At 44.9% G+C, this 21,441-nt stretch overlaps 1 protein-coding gene across 3 annotated transcripts in view; it reads left to right on the forward strand.

Annotated features, from left to right (window-relative positions):
- The first annotated feature begins 9,036 nt into the window (after window positions 1-9,036).
- GABRA6 (gamma-aminobutyric acid type A receptor subunit alpha6) overlaps window positions 9,037-21,441 on the forward strand; it is a 762,885-nt gene continuing 750,480 nt past the window's right edge. For all 3 annotated transcript variants that reach the window (XM_063447494.1, XM_063447496.1, XM_063447497.1), the window contains exons 1-3: window positions 9,037-9,255; window positions 9,402-9,520; window positions 9,851-9,918. In XM_063447494.1, the coding sequence (XP_063303564.1) occupies window positions 9,218-9,255; window positions 9,402-9,520; window positions 9,851-9,918 (225 nt within the window). In that variant the 5' untranslated portion in view covers window positions 9,037-9,217. The remainder of the gene's footprint in view (window positions 9,256-9,401; window positions 9,521-9,850; window positions 9,919-21,441) is intronic.

Genomic DNA, 21,441 nt, shown 5'->3' on the forward strand with positions numbered 1-21,441 from the left:
GGTTTTGAGGACAGGTGTCAATCCATATCTGCCAAGTGACCCTATGTAGGGGGAACAGTCCCTATTATGCTCTGTGTCAGTGTGTATCAGGGATCATTAGGATAGGTGTCAATCCATATCTGCCAAGTGACCCTATGTAGGGGGAACAGTCTCTATTCTGCTCTGTGTCAGTGTGTATCAGGGATCATTAGGACAGGTGTCAATCCATATCTGCCAAGTGACCCTATGTAGGAGGAACAGTCTCTATTCTGCTCTGTGTCAGTGTGTATCAGGGATCATTAGGATAGGTGTCAATCCATATCTGCCAAGTGACCCTATGTAGGAGGAACAGTCCCTATTCTGCTCTGTGTCAGTGTGTATCAGGGATCATTAGGACAGGTGTCAATCCATATCTGCCAAGTGACCCTATGTAGGAGGAACAGTCCCTATTCTGCTCTGTGTCAGTGTGTATCAGGGATCATTAGGATAGGTGTCAATCCATATCTGCCAAGTGACCCTATGTAGGGGGAACAGTCTCTATTCTGCTCTGTGTCAGTGTGTATCAGGGATCATTAGGATAGGTGTCAATCCATATCTGCCAAGTGACCCTATGTAGGGGGAACAGTCCCTATTCTGCTCTGTGTTAGTGTGTATCATGGTCTCTGTGGACAAGGAACAGTCTCTATTCTACTCTGTGTCAGTGTGTATCAGGGGTTTTGAGGACAGGTGTCAATCCATATCTGCCAAGTGACCCTATGTAGGGGGAACAGTCTCTATTCTGCTCGGAGATATATCAGGGGTTTTGAGGACAGGTGTCAATCCATATCTGCCAAGTGACCCTATGTAGGGGGAACAGTCTCTATTCTGCTCTGTGTCAGTGTGTATCAGGGCTGGGCTTTGAGGACAGGTGTCAATGTTAGGTGATGTCTGCCCTTTATGGATTAAAAGCAGACTCTGCATCAACTGTGCAATTTTCCATGGGAGTTTTGCCATGGATCCCCCTCTGGCAGGCCACAGTCCAGGTGTTAGTCCCCTTGAAACAACTTTTCCATCACTATTGTGGCCAGAAAGAGTCCCTGTTGTTTTTAAAATTCGCCTGCCCATTGAAGAAAATTCCGGGTTCGCGACAACACTAGTTTTTTGTAACAGTTATTGGACTCGGAGATATTTCCTGTACCTGGATATAATTAAGTTACCACACCCACTTAAGCCAATTATCTCCAGGAGAGAGGAGAAGATAGACCGGCCGCACAGCCTAAATCTGTGGAACTATTTGGGGCATGAAAGCCATGCTTGCGGTTGGTAAAATGTAACTTCCATGGAATTTGTGAACCCCTGCTCTGATCTGGGTGATTTATGTTGTCCACAGCTCAAGGATCCACTTTCAGGTAACGTGTGGGGTAATCCCCTTGTGGCGGTTGTAACTGACCCTCCGTCAATCGATGCTCCTAGTGCTTACCAAGGACAATCAGCACCGCACCAGACACCATAAGCACGGCAGATCCCACGAACCGCCGGAGCTTGGTTCGGGTCTCACTGTCTCTTACCCACCCTGGACCTACGACAAGGCTCCAGGCTCCAGTGGGTGAACCCCTATTCCTTCAGAGAGCGAAGTAGGAACAGCTCTTAGAGCTAGTGATTAGCATCCAGGGGAGTATACAGAGTATAGCACTTTGCAAGTTGAGGTTAAGAAGGTCTGAGGTTTATTGAACAGCTTGAGTTTTTATAAAAAATGTCCCCACAAGGTTGACGCCTAGGTGAACCATGTGGGGCACAGGACACAGAATTAACAAACCAATAAAAACAAAGTCTTTAATGCAGACACTCCCCTACAGTGTACACAATCCATCCCCTCTGCCTGTGATACAATTAACAAAGACAATGGGCTAAACTTAACTCTAACTTAACTCTATACATACATTTTTACAAACCCCAAAAAGTACCCCAAAATACAACATATCCCCACATCCCCTGATAGCCCCGATCTGGATGAACAACATATCCAAAAATCACCCAGATCGGTTCAGGGGTTCAGGAATTTCCTGGAAATCTTATTTTTGCCCCACCGTGCACATGGTCCCATGCCCAAAAAAGTTCCATACACTCAACAACAAAACACTGCGGGACAATTTAAGATGGCTGCCGCCACATGTTTGAATCTGTTCCAGTTAAAGGTCCAAGGGGCAGAAAGAGTACTTTTGAACATGGGTTATCACAGGGCCCATAGTCCCAGGGTAGGAGGCTGACAAACAGGCCCATCCAAAAACCAGTGGCAAAGTTGCTTTCGTAACATCGGTCTCTCCCTTTGAGGATGGCGAGGTGGAAGTGTCTCTCCTCCGAACGTATGCCCAGCTTCTCCCTGCGATCCACCAGCAGTGGGTGTAGCGAGGTGATTCCCATGTGCTTTACAAAGTCCGACATCTCGATGGGTTGGTGGAATGCGTCTGCTGAAGTTTCCTGAAGTAATCTCCGTAGATTGCCCATGGTGAGGGGGGGTTGTGGGGTCTTCAGGAATGTCACTGTCCTCTGTATCCAAACCCAAGTCGAGTAGGCCTTGGGATGAAGATGGCCGCCCTTGTTCCTTATTGCGTAACATCATGACCACCGATGGTGTGAGTTCTTTCTGCTTCACATTGCCTCCCTTGGCAGCAAAGTTGTAGGTATATAGTTGCCAAGATGTAGTGATGTAGAAATCAAGTGGATGCACTTTCGGAATCATATGAACCATATGGAATGCATATAAAACCACTGACTGAAATAAGCACAGAATTTGTGTATTAGCCCAATTTGTGTAATAACCCAGTCCATGAACTATATTACAATTAATGATTTAGTATTCAAATAGCAAGCAGTAAATACCTTAACATGCATTTATTAATTTGATTTCAAACCTAACTATATAGATTTCATTCATGTTCATGGTTACAGACTTATGATGAATATGTTTTTAGCGTATTAGTTTAGCATGAAATTGCTTATGAACCTAATATTTCATGTTTTATTACTGTAGCGGTTACCCTGATGAGTAGAGGGGTTTCTACCACCAGAGGGTGTCCTTCTCTCAGGTGTGAGGAGTATTACAGCATTCCAGGCAGTCATCCAAGTAGAGAAGCTCTTACAAAAGCTAGTTGTGATGGCTTTATAGCAGTTTCCCCCAATAAGAGACAAGACTCTAGATTGAGGGTAAAGTAAGATCTGAATTTTAATGGTGGCACACTGGCCTTTTATGCAGGTTTCCCAACAAGGGTGACACCCAGGTGGACCTTGTTAGGCACAGGGTTACAAGATGGACAAACCAATAAAAAAACAAGTTTCACATTGAGACATTCCCATACAGAATACACAATCCCTCCCCTCTGCTTAGGAGATAATTGAGTTAATTACTGTATCAACTCTATTATCTCCAAACGAAAAAGACAAGTTTTTATAAATTTTTGAAAACACCCCAAAACCATATTAGAACCCCATAAAACATGCATACCCTGATAGCCCTGATCTGGGGGAACAACATACTTAAAAATCACCCAGATCGGTTCAGGGGTTCAAAAGTTAACCAGAAGTCTCTTTTTGACCGACTGCATGCATGGGCTCATGCCCAAAATATTTCCAGAGAATCAGGCTGTGCAGCCAGTCTATTTCAAACAGTCTAATGTTCAAAGAGTCGAACGGAGCCGTTCACGCACATAGGTGGTGAGTAGAGATGTCGCAAACATAAAATTTTCCGTTCGCAAACGGCGGACGCGAACTTCCGCAAATGTTCGCAAACGGGCGAACCGGGCGAACCGCCATAGACTTCAATAGGCAGGCAAATTTTAAAACCCACAGGGACTCTTTCTGGCCACAATAGTGATGGAAAAGTTGTTTCAAGGGGACTAACACCTGGACTATGGCATGCCGGAGGGGGATCCATGGCAAAACTGCCATGGAAAATTACATAGTTGATGCAGAAACTGGTTTTAAACCATAAAGGGCATAAATCACCTAACATTCCTAAATTGTTTGGAATAACGTGCTTTAAAACATCAGGTATGATGTTGTATCGATCAGGTAGTGTAAGGGTTACGCCCGCTTCACAGTGACAGACCAAACTCCCCGTTTAACGCACCGCAAACAACCGCAAACAGTCCATTTGCACAACCGCAAACTCCCCATTTGCACAAGGTTGGATACCAAGCTAGTCATGTCCCGTTCCTTGTCCTCACTGATGTCATTGAAGGTCTCTTCCTCCACCCAGCCACGTACAACACCAAGGGTCCCCGAAAGGTGACAACAAGCCCCCTGGGACGCCTGCTGTGTTTGGTCTTCCACCTCCTCAAAGCCACCTTCCTCCTCTGACTCCTCTTCTTCAGACTCCTCTCTCTGCGTTGCCTCTCACAAATTTTTGGAACGCCTCAGACTCCACCAGCTTGTATGGTAAAACCTGGCGGGCTAAGAGTTCAGACAAGCCAGCTGTCAGATGCCGGGCAAGGGGGTGACTTTGTGACATTGGCTTCTTACGCTCAAACATGTCCTTGACAGACACCTGACTGTGGGCAGATGAGCAGGAACTGCTCAAGGCGAGAGACGGAGTGGCGGATGGTTGAGAGGGGGCAAGAAGGACAGCAGTGGTTGACGTGGCTGAAGATGATGGACCAGGAGGAGGATGGCGGCTTTGAGTTTGTGTGCTGCTTGTACTCATGTGTTGATCCCATAGGCGTTTGTGATGTGCAATCATGTGCCTTCACAAAGCAGTTGTACCTAGGTGGGTGTTGGACTTTCCACGACTCTTCTTTTGGCACCGGTTGCAAATGGCATCGCTGTTGTCAGAGGCAGACACACAAACAAAATGCCACACTGCTGAGCTCTGCAATGACGGCATTCTGGTGGTGGCAACAGCATGCGTTGATTGGCGTGCTGTCTGGCTGACCCCGGGTGCCGATGCATGCTGTCTGACTGTGCCACTTGCTCCTTGCGATGACCTCCCCCTGCTTCCAACTCGTCTCCTCCTCCTCTCTGTCTCCCCATCTGAACTTTCCCCCTGTTCTTCTTCTCTTCTAGCGGGCACCCACGTGACATCCACGGACGCATCGTCATCATCAACCGCTTCACTTGTATCTGACAACTCAGCAAAGGAAGCAGCAGCGGGTACAACATCATCATTATCACACCGTACGTCCATGTGTGTAATGCTGCCTGACTGAGACATATCCCTGTTATCTACATTCTCTGTCAATAATGGTTGTGCATCACTCATTTCTTCCAACTGATGTGTAAATAACTCCTCTGACAGATCAAGTGAAGCGGCTGTGGTGCTAGTGTTGGTGGTGGCGGCAGGCGGGCGAGTGGTAACTTGAGAGTTGCCCGAAGCTAAGCTGGAGGAGGATGGTGCGTCAAGGTTCCGAGCGGAAGCTGTAGAAGATTGGGTGTCCTGTGTTAGCCAGTCAACTATGTCCTCAGAACTTTTCGAGTTCAGGGTACGTGGCCTTTGAACACTGGGCATTATTCTAGGGCCAAAGGGAATCACAGCACTACTACCACTACTACCACGACGGCCCCTGCGGGGTGGCCTGCCTCTGCCTGTCATTTATTTTTCGATTAGTGGTACTATGCGTGCAAGCTACTGTGACAACAGATATGAGTGGCACTGTGCACTGGCAAAAGTTGGCAGAGTAGACGCTTTTTTTTTTTTTTAAATGTACACTACTGTTACACCAGATATGAGTTGCACTGGTGTGACACTGTGCCCTGGCAGGCCCTGAAACGCACACGTGTGAAGGAAACTGACTGCTATTATTTCACAGTCAAAAAAGTTTTTTGTTTTTTTTTTAAATGCAAGCTATTGTGACACCAGATATGAGTGGTGGCACTGGGCAAGTGGGCACAGTATACGCTGTGAGCCTGACAAACATGCTGGCAGGCAGGCAACTGCAATTAGATTACACAGGAAAAAAAAAAGCAGACTGATGTCCTAGCCCTAAAAAGGGCTTTTTGGGGTGCTGTCCTTTCAGCAGAGATCAGATGAGTCCTTCAGGACTGTAGTGGACACTGAATACACTAGCCTAGCTATCGATTTCCCTATTAAATCAGCAGCAGCTACACTGTCCCTCCTCTCACTAAGAATGCAGCTTCCGGGGGGTGGGGCCTAACTGCAGAGCTGAACAGATGTGCTTGTCTGGGGCTCCAGCACTGCTAAGCCCAATCTTGTGTAATCCGCACTGACAAAGGCCAAAACCGGACTCAAATTGCAGCCCAAACGACAGATGACCGGGAGTACTATATGTAGATACCAAACATGTGGTGTTACTCACCGGACCCACAAACTTGGAAGCCGCGGCCTACCAGCAGCGATGTTGTGAGGGAGACGGCCGCTCCCCGACCAGCAGACCAAGCTGAACATGCCAGTGTGGAACCCCGTTCTCCCCCCCATGGACCGGCGGGGGTCATCCCGGTCCCCACCGATCAAGAGCACAGGACTATACCGCATCCTGCCATCCCCCGGGTTGCCGATGGGAACGGCACCGAGACAAATAAAATGGCGGCCGCGTCCTGGTCGGTTAGGCCAACTTCTCAGCCTCTAGATGGCAACTACGTGGAAGATGCGCTCAAACGCCTTGACATGATATTCAATGACTTCTGGGTCAAACTATACAAGTGATTGGAACAACCGCCACCCCCAACAACCCAGTAGGTAAAGGAGCAGGGAACGGGAGGGCGACACACCATGAGCACACTTCATCCCCAAGCTCCTGCTGTACAAACAGACAGCTCACCCAGTCGTAAGGGTGTCAGAGGGCCCACCCTGATGTACCGCACACGCCGCAAGCCAACCCCTCGCCACCAAAGGAGACGAGCTCCCAAGCCCATGATAAAAAGGCCTCTGAGGCACACGCGGAGAGACGAGAGGCACCGGACCGGACCCGCGAGACCGACCGAGACCCGAAAACACCGGGGCCGACCCAGAGCCCTGTCGGACTACAAACCCCTCACAGGATGCTACAGCCCCTTCTGCAGGTACGAGACCGGACCGGCATCCTTCCCAAGCACTGCAGTGCTGCTCCACTGAGCAGCCCAGCAGCCGAAAACACTGGGGCCGACCCAGAGCCCTGTTGGACTACAAACCCCTCACAGGATGCTACAGCCCCTTCTGCAGGTACGAGACCGGACCAGCATCCTACCCAAGCACTGCAGTGCTGCTCCATGCACCAGCCTCAGACCCAGTCCCCGAATGGGCATAGGATGACTGGGCAGTACCATGACTTTGGAGGGCCAGCACCAGGCTTTATGGACTCTAGCCCACCAGGAGGCTACAGGACTCACCCACCGAATAGCATTGGCAACAATACCTGGCAATCTATGGCTCCTGAATAGCATTGGCAACAATACCCGTCAATCTATGGCTTCTGAATAGCATTGGCAACAATAACCGGCAATCTATGTCTGCTGAATAGCAGTCGCAGAGATACAGCACCCACGGACTGGTGATCCTTAAGGTGCAGCTAAAGCCACTTCGTCTATAGACAGTCATAACAGTTAACCTTTCCACATCATATACATGTCGCAATACATAGTCTCTGAGAGCGGTTGATCACGATTCATACTAGGATGTCTTCCATGTTTTAGTGCAAACTAGTCTAACTACTAATATAGTTGAAACATGCTACTTTTATTCATGCCAGACAACCATGCAGGCCAGACTAACAAACATGCCAGGGCCAATCATAGTTAACCACCTCCATAGATAGCCTCACCCTGGTTCTCAGTATGTAGATTTATATACTCACGCACTACTTAATATAACGTATTCACTATGACGTAAGCTTAAGCCTGTTTTAATTCAAAGATGTTCTTAAATTGTCTAAGCCTGTCTAAACACTACCAAGTTGTTGAATCTGACTGACAAACCTCAAAATAATTTAACATATAAAATGTGCACGTATTAACATATACCCTATTGTTACAATTGTTACTTGAAAAGCATGAGGAATGCCGTTGGGGTACCACATGCTCATTTGTTATACCTCCATGCACTACAAAAATAAATAATAAAAAATTAAAAATAAAATAAATTAAAAAAAAAAAAAAAAAATGTATGCAGCTTCCGAATGAATCTAAAATGGATGCTGATTGGCTGTAATGTGTCTGCTGACTGTGAGGTACAGGGTCAAAGTTTACTCAATGATGACGAATAGGGGGCGGACTGAACATTACATATGTTCGCCCGCCGTGGCGAACGCGAACATGCTATGTTCGCCAGCGAACTGTTTGGGACATCTCTTGTGATGAGTGTAGTTGGTTCGGTAGATTGTGTCTACCGATTGGCGCTCCATTTGTGCAATTCCCATTGAACCTAACGGGGAGTGGGCGAGTGTCCAATTTTAGTTCCATGCACTCAACGACAAAACACCACTGGCCGCATTCGTATCCCAGGATGGCCGCCGCCACGTGTTCGTGCTTACAAACGCTGACCACCCAGTGGACTGCTTAGAGGTGTTAAGAAGGTCAATGAGGTTAATAAGTGCCACGCTCCCAGTTTGGGTGGTCGTCGCTTGGTAGTTCTTTCGGTATTTGAACGGCTTGGGATAAAATAAGGCAGACTATATTCCATTCGAACCGTTAAACAAACAAAGTGTTTAACTTTACAATTTAGGGACAGAGGGTCTGTCACAATTACATAGTGTAAACACATAACCTTTAATTAAACCAAAAATCCCTTTGTGATGCTTGGACATTAAATTATTATATTTATAAAACTTTTTACAATAAGTAAAAGCTTATATTGAAATTACAATTTTAAAAATAAAAATTAATTTTAAAATAAAAAAGAACAAAGCCCTATTAATATATATATATATATATATATATATATATATATATATATATATATATATATGTAGCCCATTTCCAAATCAGTGAGCTACCATGGCTTTAAAATATTTCCTAATAGGTCCTTGTTAATTCTATGCCAAAACTAGCTGTGGATTTGTTCTTTTTAATCTCCCATAATGCCCTTTCCGTTTATTGTCAGTGCTTTCCGACTGTGCACCGTCTCTTCAAATTCTAATTCCCTGAGCTGAATGAGTTAGATGCGTCTTAACCGTGATAGAGAAATTAAAGAGCAAAAAAGGGGAGAGAACTCCATCTGTACTACGCAGTTTTGCATCGCAATCCAGATAGATTTCTGAAAAAATATATGGCACGTGAACTTAACTAGGTTGACTAGGCAAAGCGATTTTATTGGACTTTCTTTCAGGGCTGAAGCATGGCTTGGCTGATCTTCTGGATTCAAATCTCATTATGGTGAGTACATGTGTGTGTTTAATTAAAATCTCTAGTGTTTTGTGTAGAAAATATTAAACAATATATATTTATTTTTGCTTCACTAAACAAAATTATAACTTTTACCTCAAGTTTTTTCATAATTATATATTTTAATATATTTACAGTGCGAGTAATACTTTTGGAAACTTTGCCATCAATGAAAATATACATTCTGAAAATATAACACGCATTTTAGATAGACTATTGGATGGTTACGATAACAGACTCCGACCCGGATTTGGAGGTAAATATTCAACATGTATGAATCTGTCTTTCATAAAACTGAAGATAGTGTTTTGACTTCTGTTTAAAGACAAATAATATGCTATACAAAAAAATATGGCTCAAATTCTCTTTAACCTTACCTTACATTTAAATAAAATATCAATTGAAATGTTTTCATTATAAAGTGGTATATTTTTATGTAATGTTTCTTTATATTGTTGATATAGTTTTCTTCAATGCACATCTAATATAACACAAATGTTACTGAATAATAAAACTCTCATTTTATTCTTCTTGCAACTTTCATGATATCATATTTTTTATTTTTCTTTATACAAATATGTGACAGGTCCTGTTACAGAAGTCAAAACAGATATATATGTAACCAGCTTTGGTCCTGTTTCAGATGTTGAGATGGTAAGATCTCTTTTAAGTCTGCAGTTTTTATCTAAAATATTAAGAGTCAAAAAACACAATAAGATAATTTTAGTCTACAATGTATATTTATCCATGACCTTTGTTATTTAAGCATATATATTTTATTTGTTTACGTATACAAGGAAAACTGATTAAAACAGATTACTTAGTTTAATCCTCTTGTCAATGTATGTTACAGACAGTAGTGTCCTATTTCTTTTGACATTTTATCCTTCTTAGAGATAACTTAATTAGATACATTATAAGGTTATTCAATAAAGTGAGAATTCAAAGAAAATTTGAAAGGTCAAAATAGCTGAATTGAAAAAATACAGCTATGCTGTCAGTTCAGCTACTTAGATCTTAACTTTAAATTCACTTTAAATTCCCTGTAATTGTTATGGGTAAAACATAATTATGCTTTTAAAATACAACTACTATTTAAGTTAAACATTTTAGTTAAATGTCACTGTTTAGTCTGTCATATGCACTTATATTTACAGATTTGGCAGTTAGTTTTCCATAAATTAGCATGCATTTTATAAAATAACTATTCATGAAGGATGCCGGTGCAAGAAAGGTGGGATCTTTTGTAGCACAAGATTAGTGAAAAGGTAGGTCTTCAATTGTGCTGTATTTCTCAAAATGCTTTGCAAACTGGGGATCTACAATTTACCTATTCTTGCTGTGTATATTTATGAGCATTGTCTGTGTTTGAACGTAAGCAGGATCTTGTATGGAGTATGAATGTGTCAATGAACAGGTGTATTTGTGTATAGAGTTGGTGATTGAATGAACTTGTGTGTTTGTATGTACTAATTGCCATTTGAATTTAGTGGTGTACTGTTGGGGTTTAATTGCAGGGTTTTTTTTTTTTGGTTTGTTTGTAGTAATGAAGTTTAAATGCAGGTGAGTTTTGTGTCTTGAATGCAGGGGTGTATTTTTGAAAAGATATTTTGAAGTTTGGGATAGTCTGCAGCTGCAGAACCTCTCAACTGCAATATAGTCACCAGAATGACTAATAAAGGCTTTATTCAAAGTGGCCAAGCTAAGGGGCATCCAAATGGTTAATAGAATGTCATTAGCAAGGTAGAGGGAGATATTCAGTTCCTATAGTAAATGTTCACTCAGGTATGTGAACATCTTAAGAGGCTAGGCTGATAGAAATCTTAGATTGTGGACATATGCCTTGGGGCATATACCATGTTGTTATATCCTGGTATGGTGATGTCTCAAAGCAGCACTTTTAAACTAGCTGAAAGAAAAAGCAGCATAGAGATAAGATAAAGCCTCTCTCTCTGTTAAGCTTGCTAGACAGTCAGAGGTTAGAAAAAGAAAGGAAAAATTGTGTGCTATAAAAATTATTCCATGCTTAAATATACATGGTATAATACACCAAAGTGACACTGTGAGATAAAAAAAATAGCCAGACGCGTGTTTCGGTGCACAGCGTGTGCACCTTTGTCAGGGTTGTAGGGGTGTATTTTTGAGCATCATTGGTGTTTAATTGTAGGGGCATGTTTGTGTGTAGTGTTGGTGTTTGAATGCAGGAGTGTATTTATTTCAGTGTTGCTGCTTTAATGCTGGAATGTATGTACTGCTACACCCACAGATAAACATAAACAAACAGAAACACACAATGACAGCTGCAGGGCACACTTACCTCCAGGCTTGTCAGGGTCCAGGCGTCTATGCTACCAGACCTTCGGTCGGCTGAATTTAACATACATTTGGCCATTCTAAGCTCCACTAAAATGTTAAGGGTTTTTCTGTTTACTTTATTAGGTTACTTGGGTTCGCCATGTTGGGTATCTATAAGTCCTAATATTACAACAGGGCCATGGGCAATGCAGACATAAGTCCCCAAATTTGAACACACAAGGGAAGAGTGAAGCGCTAACAAATAAAGAACACATACCCCTTGAAATCATGGGGGAATTAAAACATATATAAAAAGAGTGAACAAAAAGTGTGATATAGTGATGATCCACAAGTGAAGATATAATAACAAGTAACACACTCATGTTTTATAGAGACTTTTTAAGCAAACGTCTAGACCTCTTTGCCTTTGGGGTGGCAGCACAACCTTTCCAATGCAGGACTCAGAAGGAAAAACCTAGGTATATATATATATATATATATATAGCAAACAGAAAGAAATCGGAGCAAATTTGGTGCAGTATGCCTTCAAAAAGCAAAAGTCAATACACTTTATTGCTCACCTTCTTTATTAGCCTGTATTGAAGAGTCTCCAAGTTTATAAGCAGTTTCCCATAGGGTGGTAAAACCTCTTGACTCCAGGAATGGAATAAAGATAGGAAGCAGTGCACTAGCTTATATCAGTAAAATTAGATTTATTTAAACAGCCAGAAAAAAATAATGTATGTATATGTGTATATAATATATGTGTGTATATATATATATATATATATATATATATATATCAGACCCGACTCTGGCACTCAACCCAAAACCCCCAAAAAGTATATGATATAAAAAATATATTACCAGGGGGCCTTCAGGGTCTTTATCAAGATAGTGATAGTGCACATGGGGTACAAATATATACATAATAATAATGAATTAACTTACCCCACCTGTGTGAAGTGATTCCGGAAGTAAAACTAGCCGGACGGAGTGTGTGTATAGTGTATAGTATTTTCTTTTTATGTACATTTTTTCCACACTCTTATTACAGTGTCTGTTAGATTCACTCATTCCTCTACACATATCAGATTCTACACTCATACTCACACACACATCTCATGTATACCTTTTACACTCTTCTTAGTTTTACTCTCTTACTCTTTCTTATTGTTTATTCTTCATTGATTTAATTCTTCACAGACATAGCTTGTTATTTATTGTGACATTGCATACACTCACATAAATTTTTACATATACATTTCGTTATGTATGCCTTAGGTATTATATCTGGCTTTATTTCAACAATGTTGCTCTCTTATGCTGATCTCTCTCTCCCTCATTAGCTATTTACATGTTTGTAGTAGTCTGTTCCTCCTTGAAGGGTAAGCCGCACGGGGATTGTGTGGTTACTAGGGTTACGCTGTACACTATACGCGATGACGTCACCACGCGGGGGGGACACGTTTTGATGCACGCACATCACTACGCACGCACGTATGAACGTCATGACGTAGGCGTTCATATCACTATACACACACTCCGTCCGGCTAGTTTTACTTCCGGAATCACTTCACACAGGTGGGGTAAGTTAATTAATTATTATTATGTATATATTTGTACTCCATGTGCACTATCACTATCTTGATAAAGACCCTGAAGGGTCGAAACGTTGATGCTGAGTTGTGATTAAACGGTTAATACACATTTGAAAAATCCAAGCGAGTGCTCCTGTTTCTTACCTATATATATATATATATATATATATATATATATATATATATATATATATATAAATATATATATATATATATATATATATATATATTTGTGTACGGGGTAATTAGAGGACGTACAATCAAAAGTATGTAGTTCGATAAGGACCAAAGTCGGCGGAGGTGTGCTGAAACCGACGAGAAGTTAGGCCTGCAAAAAGACAGCCCACCTGGTATATTGATGTAAATAATAAAGGGTGAGGTGGGAGGGGAACTTCCAAATGGCGACGATAGGTAAGCAGGGGTTACTGGGGATTTAAATAGGGAAATAACCCCTCCCACAATTTCAGGCATATGCCTTCCACTTGTGTACGGGGTAATTAGAGGATGTACAATTAAAGGTATGTAGTTCGATAAGGACCAAAGTCGGTTGAGGTGTGCCGAAACCGACGAGAGGTTAGGCCTGCAAAAAGAGGGCAAAAATATAAAAACAAGTTTAATTATTATTTCACAATTAGCAATCATTTAGTCACATTATCGAAAGGAAGTCTGATTTCCATCCTGGGTTAGGAATGTTCCTATTGTAATCCAATGTCCCATATTCCTAATTATGTCTGATGTAACATGCCCTTTAAAGGCTGCTGTTTTGTATTGACACGGAATGAGTGGCCTGAATAGGGGAAAGGATTAAGGCCTGGGTGGAGTATTAATGTAACAAATATCATAGTTATTAAGGATAGTAAGGGGTAGTTGGGGTCCTGGCTAACCTGTTCTTTGATTAAGAGTCTAAAGTTTGAACCGGGCACCATTAAAAAATACCCGACTGATATGTTTTGGTATGAGGAGTAGATATAATGTAATGATTGTTGATTTCCTGAATTCTTGACGCATTAGTGAAGGTCGAATGTTTTTCGACAGTAAATTCTTTCTTTTTTAGCCTCCAGAAACCGTAGAAAGCCAAGTAAGGCTGCAGACTTAATTACTATGTAAGTAGGGTTATTAAAAGGACGTTTAACGGTTAATTTGAAGACTACCCCTAAGATTTTATTGTCGATAGGGAGTGTATTGGATGATTTGTGGAGCTTTTACCTTTACTGAATAAGAAAACAAAATGGGAGCTGTTTGGGTATGTTACGGTTACCCTTAGGCTAGCTGAGAACTGGACCGTTTAGTTGTCTGGATTCCTAGTTGCTGAAGAGGGGAGAGCCGAGTTCTATAGTATTCCATGCGAGTCCTGTAAGTGTGGAAACATCCCACTAGCTATAGCATAGCTAGGATACCTTTTCTACCCACAAAACGAGTCAAAGCAGCGATTTGAGGGTCAAGTAAGAACTGAGGACTGGGCTGACCAGCCTGCTTTTTATTGTGGTTACATGTAAACAGGATACTCCCAGGGGGAGGCATAAAATCACCAATCACATATTGGGTACCTCCCACACATCTCCTCCCCTCAGATAAACAGTTAACCCAATTATACAGTACATAGTTTCAACCAAGTTCTGGATGTACCCCGAAACCAGGGGGTACCCCTTTAAATCCTACACCGCTGTACAGGTCTTGTTCAGGGGAGCAACATATCCGAAAACCAACCTGTTCGGATGCACGGTTCAGGAGTTAGGGGTTTTCAAAGTTTTGACCGACCGCACAGACTTTCTGGCCGAAAATAGTTCCACACGTTTAGGCCTTGCGGTCGGTCTCCGTTCGTACGGGAAAACTCCACGAACCCATGGTCATCCATAGTTAGCCTGGCGGTCGCTGTACTCCCCTTGCGGAGAGTAATCGTCCTACCGAACGGTGGGCTGTTCGGTAGGTCCAGCACGAAGTTATGCTATCCTGGAGGTCTCAGCGGTGTTCGCCTGGGTGCGTCTCCGTTTTTAGTTCCAGACGATTGCTGGTAAACACCGCTGTTCGCACGTAAGATGGCCGCGAACACGTGCAAAGTCCCGAAATGGCGGCCACCTATACGCTTACACAAAGGATTCGTGCTGAACCATACCAACGACTGCACATAAGGCAGAAAGGCGAACATAGCATTGAAAAGTACACAGTGCAATAAGGTTTTTGTAACAGTTTTGTAACAGTGCTCCCTTTTTGTGGAACACTCTGGCAGACACCGTCTGACCCCTTTTCGGGGCAGACTAAGGCTGTCCAGATCGCTGGTTATGCTGGGCTGAGGTCCGTTTGTCTGGACAACCCGTCCGCATTGCCATTCTGTTTCCCGGGTCGGTAGGAAATGGTGAAATTGAAGGGTTGTAATGATAAGCTCCAACGTAATAACCTGCCGTTATCTCCAGAGACCCGGTTTAGCCACACCAACGGGTTATGGTCGGTGACCAGAGTGAACTCTTGTCCATATAAATAGGGAGTCAATTTCTTTAATGCCCATACCAAGGCCAAACACTCCTTTTCAATCGCTGCATAGCTGACTTCGCGGGGCAGGAGCTTCCGGCTGATGTAGGCCACTGGGTGCTCCCCTCCATCTTCACCTACTTGGCTAAGGACGGCTCCCAGCCCGAACATGGAAGCGTCTGTATGGACGATAAAACGTTTGTTAAGGGCGCCAGGACAGGAGCATTAACCAAAGCATTTTTGAGGGCCTGAAAAGCCGTTTCACAGTGGGGAGACCACAGGACCTGTCGAGGTAAGTTCTTCTTGGTCAAGTCAGTCAAAGGTTTGGCAAGTGTGCTGTAGTCGGGTACAAATCGTCTATAGTACCCTGCTGTGCCCAGAAAGGCTAAAACCTGGGTTTTTGTGATGGGGGTGGGCCAGTTGGCAACAGCTTCTATCTTGGCCGGCTCTGGTCGCTGTTTTCCGCACCCCACCCGATGACCCAGGTACTGTACCTCGGCCATCCCAAAGTGACATTTTTCTGGTTTCAGAGTCAGGCCAGCCGCCCGGATCTGATCCAGAACCATTCCTACGTGAGCTAAGTGGTCCTCCCAGGACTCACTGTGGATCGCTATGTCGTCCAGGTATGCACAGGCAAAACCCTGGAAGCCATCCAGGAGTCTATCTACCAAGCGCTGGAATGTAGCGGGGGCGTTCTTCATCCCAAACGGCATTACCTTAAACTGGTATAGGCCGAAGGGGGTGACGAAGGCCGACTTGGGGATAGCCTCCGGGGCCAGGGGAATCTGCCAGTAACCCTTACAGAGGTCGATAGTGGTCAGGTAATTTCCCCTGGCTATGCGATCAAGTAGCTCGTCTACCCTGGGCATAGGGTAGGCGTCTGTTACTGTTTTTTCATTGAGTCTCCTATAGTCTACACAGAACCGGGTTGTCCCATCTTTCTTGGGTACCAGGACAACCGGGGAGGCCCAGGGACTATCGGAGGGCTCAATCACCCTGAGTTGGAGCATCTCATCTATCTCCTTCTTCATTCCGGCTCTAACGGCCTCGGGGATGCGATACGGGGGTTGGCGTAAGGGTGTTTGTCCGGGGGTATCGACCTGGTGGGTAGTTAAGGTGGTGTACCCTGGTTTCTGGGAGAACGTGAGGTGCTTGGACTGGAGGAGTGTATTGAGCTGCTCCCTTTCAGTGGGGCTAAGTCGGTCTCCTATCTGAACCTGGGTCACTACCCCTGTGGGTGGACTCTTTTCCAGCAAGTCGGGAATGGGTAGACTGTCGGGGTCTTCCTGGGGAGGGCAACATACGGCGGTCACGTTCTCGGGGCGCTCCAAGTATTCCTTGAGCATGTTTACATGGAACGTCCTCCTAAGGTTGTTGTCGTGACAACTGGCTATAACATAAGTGGTGTCGCCCCTTTTTTCTACGATCTGGTATGGGCCCTGCCATGATGCTTGCAACTTGTCGGTCTTTACCGGCTTAAGTACTAACACCTTTTGTCCTACGGTAAAGATTCTCCTTCGGGCCCCCCTATCGTACCATACTTTCTGTCTTTTCTGGGCCGACTGGAGGTTAGCCTGCACTGATTTGGCTAGCTGCTCCATGCGGTCCCTGAGTTCCAATACGTATGGTACAATAGGGACGCCGTCCGTTTCCGTCTCTCCTTCCCAGTGTTCTCGGATCAGGTTTAGGGGGCCCCGTACCTTTCGTCCGTAGAGCAACTCAAAGGGAGAGAACCCTGTCGTTTCCTGGGGCACCTCCCGATACGCAAATAGGAGATGCGGCAGAAAGCGTTCCCAATCTCGGTACTCCTGTGTGAACGTTTTGAGCATTTGCTTGAGGGTTCCGTTAAACCTTTCACAAAGTCCGTTCGTTTGGGGATGATAGGGTGAACTCAGGAGGGATTTAATTTTGCACACCTGCCAGAGTTGTTGGGTCAATTCTGCTGTGAATTGGGTGCCCCGGTCGGATAGAATTTCTTTTGGAAATCCTACCCGGGAGAATACTTGTACCAGGGCATTCGCTACCGTATCCGCTTGGATGTTGGACAGGGCGACTGCCTCGGGGTACCGGGTAGCGTAGTCTACTACGGTAAGGATGTAGCGCTTACCGGAGGGACTAGGGGTGGCCAGTGGTCCTACTAGGTCAATAGCAACCCTGCTAAAGGGTTCCTCTACAATGGGCATATTGACTAGATGCGCTTTAGGGTGATCGCCTCGCCTTCCCACTCGTTGACATACATCGCAAGTATTACAGTAATTCTTAACGTCAGCGTGTACTCCTGGCCAAAAGAATGTGTGGGTAATGCGGTGTAGCGTACGTGTTATAGCTAAGTGACCTGCCAAGGGGATGTCGTGTCCTATTTTGAGGATTTCCTGACGGTATTTGTGGGGTACTACCAGCTGTCGCCTACGTTGTCCTTTTTTCTCTGTCAAGCGGTATAGTTTCCCTTTTTCCCATAGAAAAGTTTCGTTATCTGCCCCGCTCCCCCCTGTCTCTGCTCGTTCCCGGTATTTTTGTAAGGTCGGGTCAGTCCTAGACTCGGTCTCAAAGGTAACTGGGGTGTCCCAGGGTATGGGGTCTAACAGGTCAAGAGAAGTCGGGGTTGGTCTTACCTGGGTCTCCCGCACTGGTGAGGGTTCTCGGTCCGTCCGGGCTTGTGCCCGTGTAGTCACTGGGTTCGCTTCGTTGTTATATACTGGTGCATAGGCTGAAGTCATGGGGCCCAAATCATTGCCCAGTAGTACTTCAGCAGGTAAATGGTCCATTATACCCACGTTTACAGCTCCTTTCCCCGCTCCCCAATCAAGATGTACTTTAGCGGTCGGGACTTTGTACACATCCCCTCCCGCCACTCTAACGGCCACGGTCTGCCCTGACCTCCTGTGTTCTGGCACCAAATGACTTTGTACCAGTGTTATGGTAGCCCCTGTGTCTCTCAACCCCTCGGTAGATCGCCCTTCGAGCCATACCTTCTGCCGATGGTGCTGTCGGTTATCCGAAGCCGCATATACCGGGTCTGCCTCGTGAAGCGGCCCCAAATATTCCTCCATAGGGGTCTCCTGGTTAACACAGAGGGCTCGGGCAGGACGGTAGGGCCCAGAGGGGTAATTGTAATTCCTGGGCGTCTGGTGTGTGCCAAGCGGGCAGTTGGCCATGAAATGTCCTGGTTGCTTGCATCGGTGGCAAGTGGGCCTAGGGCGATCAAAATTGTTATTGGATGACCCTGAGTGTCTGGGGGGCCCGGCGGGTACTGGGGCCCGGAACTCCGTACGAGGAGGTGCACGGTAAACCTCACTGGGCTCGACCCGTGCTGGAGCCCGGTAGTTTGTGGACTCGTGAAGACGTGAATCGTAATGTTCATCAGCTAATTTGGCCGCTTCTTCTAGAGTGGAAGGTCGCCTGTCTCGCAGCCACTCCTTCCCTTTTTGTTCCATGCCATCGTAAAAATGTTCTAAGAGGAATAATTGTAAAATTTCCTCACCCGTCACAGCTTTACTTCCGCTCATCCAGTGATTTACCGCTCTCCGCATTCGGTGCGCCCATTCCATATGTGTATCGTTAGGCTTCTTTTTCGTGCCCCGAAACTGCCGGCGATACGTGTCTGGAGTCACCGCGTATCTTTTTAGCAGAGTCTCTTTAACTCGTTCATACTGTGTCACTTCCTCAGTACCCAAAGTACGAAAAGCTTCCAGGGCTCGCCCAGATAGCTTCCCAGACAGGATCGTGGGCCACTCTCTGGTGGGGATCTGGTGCAGGGCGCATTGCCTTTCGAAGTCTGCCAAGTACTCATCAATTCCTGTCTCGCTCTCCAGGAAGGATCGGAATGCCGCAAAGGGTATTTTAGGCTTCCCAGCAGTTTCGACAGGAACGATTACTTGTGGGGCTTCAGCAGTGCGTTGTGCGTTGGCCATTTCAATGTTGTAGGCTCGGGTCTTTTGTAAATCCGCGTCTGCCTCCACCATCAATTGCTGTATCAGTTCTATAGATGGGTTTGGCCCGTATAAGGGAAGCCTCCCCCGAACAATTCTTGCCTTTGCATCATCATCCGTGATTGGTGTTTCCGCCATGGTGGAGCTTTGATCCAGTTCTGTCAATTCTGCGATCAGTTCCCTCTTTGGCCGGTTGCTGGCGTGCCTTCCTCTGCTTTCTAATAAATCCTTCAGGGTTGTACGTTTCAGTTTTGCGTAGGTGCTCTCCATCCGTTCCGTGCCTCTCCTAGGATATCCAGAATCATCCCACCGCTGCCACCAAATGTTACGGTTACCCTTAGGCTAGCTGAGAACTGGACCGTTTAGTTGTCTGGATTCCTAGTTGCTGAAGAGGGGAGAGCCGAGTTCTATAGTATTCCATGCGAGTCCTGTAAGTGTGGAAACATCCCACTAGCTATAGCATAGCTAGGATACCTTTTCTACCCACAAAACGAGTCAAAGCAGCGATTTGAGGGTCAAGTAAGAACTGAGGACTGGGCTGACCAGCCTGCTTTTTATTGTGGTTACATGTAAACAGGATACTCCCAGGGGGAGGCATAAAATCACCAATCACATATTGGGTACCTCCCACACATCTCCTCCCCTCAGATAAACAGTTAACCCAATTATACAGTACATAGTTTCAACCAAGTTCTGGATGTACCCCGAAACCAGGGGGTACCCCTTTAAATCCTACACCGCTGTACAGGTCTTGTTCAGGGGAGCAACATATCCGAAAACCAACCTGTTCGGATGCACGGTTCAGGAGTTAGGGGTTTTCAAAGTTTTGACCGACCGCACAGACTTTCTGGCCGAAAATAGTTCCACACGTTTAGGCCTTGCGGTCGGTCTCCGTTCGTACGGGAAAACTCCACGAACCCATGGTCATCCATAGTTAGCCTGGCGGTCGCTGTACTCCCCTTGCGGAGAGTAATCGTCCTACCGAACGGTGGGCTGTTCGGTAGGTCCAGCACGAAGTTATGCTATCCTGGAGGTCTCAGCGGTGTTCGCCTGGGTGCGTCTCCGTTTTTAGTTCCAGACGATTGCTGGTAAACACCGCTGTTCGCACGTAAGATGGCCGCGAACACGTGCAAAGTCCCGAAATGGCGGCCACCTATACGCTTACACAAAGGATTCGTGCTGAACCATACCAACGACTGCACATAAGGCAGAAAGGCGAACATAGCATTGAAAAGTACACAGTGCAATAAGGTTTTTGTAACAGTTTTGTAACAGGGTATATTGTCTACATGTATTGTTAAATTCCTGTAAGTATAGTTTCAATTGTATTGTAATTCATACAATATAAGGTGGAGACTCTTCTTATTATAACAGGTAATCAATAGTAGGTAGTCCTAAAAGCAGAAATAAAACACATAATAGTGCAATATTATCTATAAGGAATGAAAGTATAATGAGGTAGATGGAATATCACTCACAAATAAAGAGCCTCTAGATAGGGCTCAATTTTCCAGTATTGTGGGAGATAAGGTTCCCACTGCCTTCTTTATTTTGCTAGTAGCCAAATATGCTCTCAGGGACAGGTATGTTGTTCCAAAAGTGCTTTATTATAAAGTGCACAAGAGTAATAAAATAAGAATAAAAAAAAAGACCTTACAGGATTGAAGGTAATTGATGGGGTGAGTCCTTGGTGCAAAACGCATTTCGCCTCATTCAGAGGCTTCATCAGTTGCTTTGGGATATGTAAAACTTGTCAGTTTTTAAATAGTTCATAATTAGAGTTCATTTGAAGCTGGTGGTCCTGACGTCCGGACGTCACTTCCGTTTCCGGGTGGTTGCGTTCCAAATTTTTTGAGGCATAATTTTCTAATAAAAAGGTTCATGTC

The sequence above is a fragment of the Pelobates fuscus genome, chromosome 3 (genome assembly GCF_036172605.1).
Source record: "Pelobates fuscus isolate aPelFus1 chromosome 3, aPelFus1.pri, whole genome shotgun sequence".
NCBI lineage: Eukaryota > Metazoa > Chordata > Amphibia > Anura > Pelobatidae > Pelobates > Pelobates fuscus.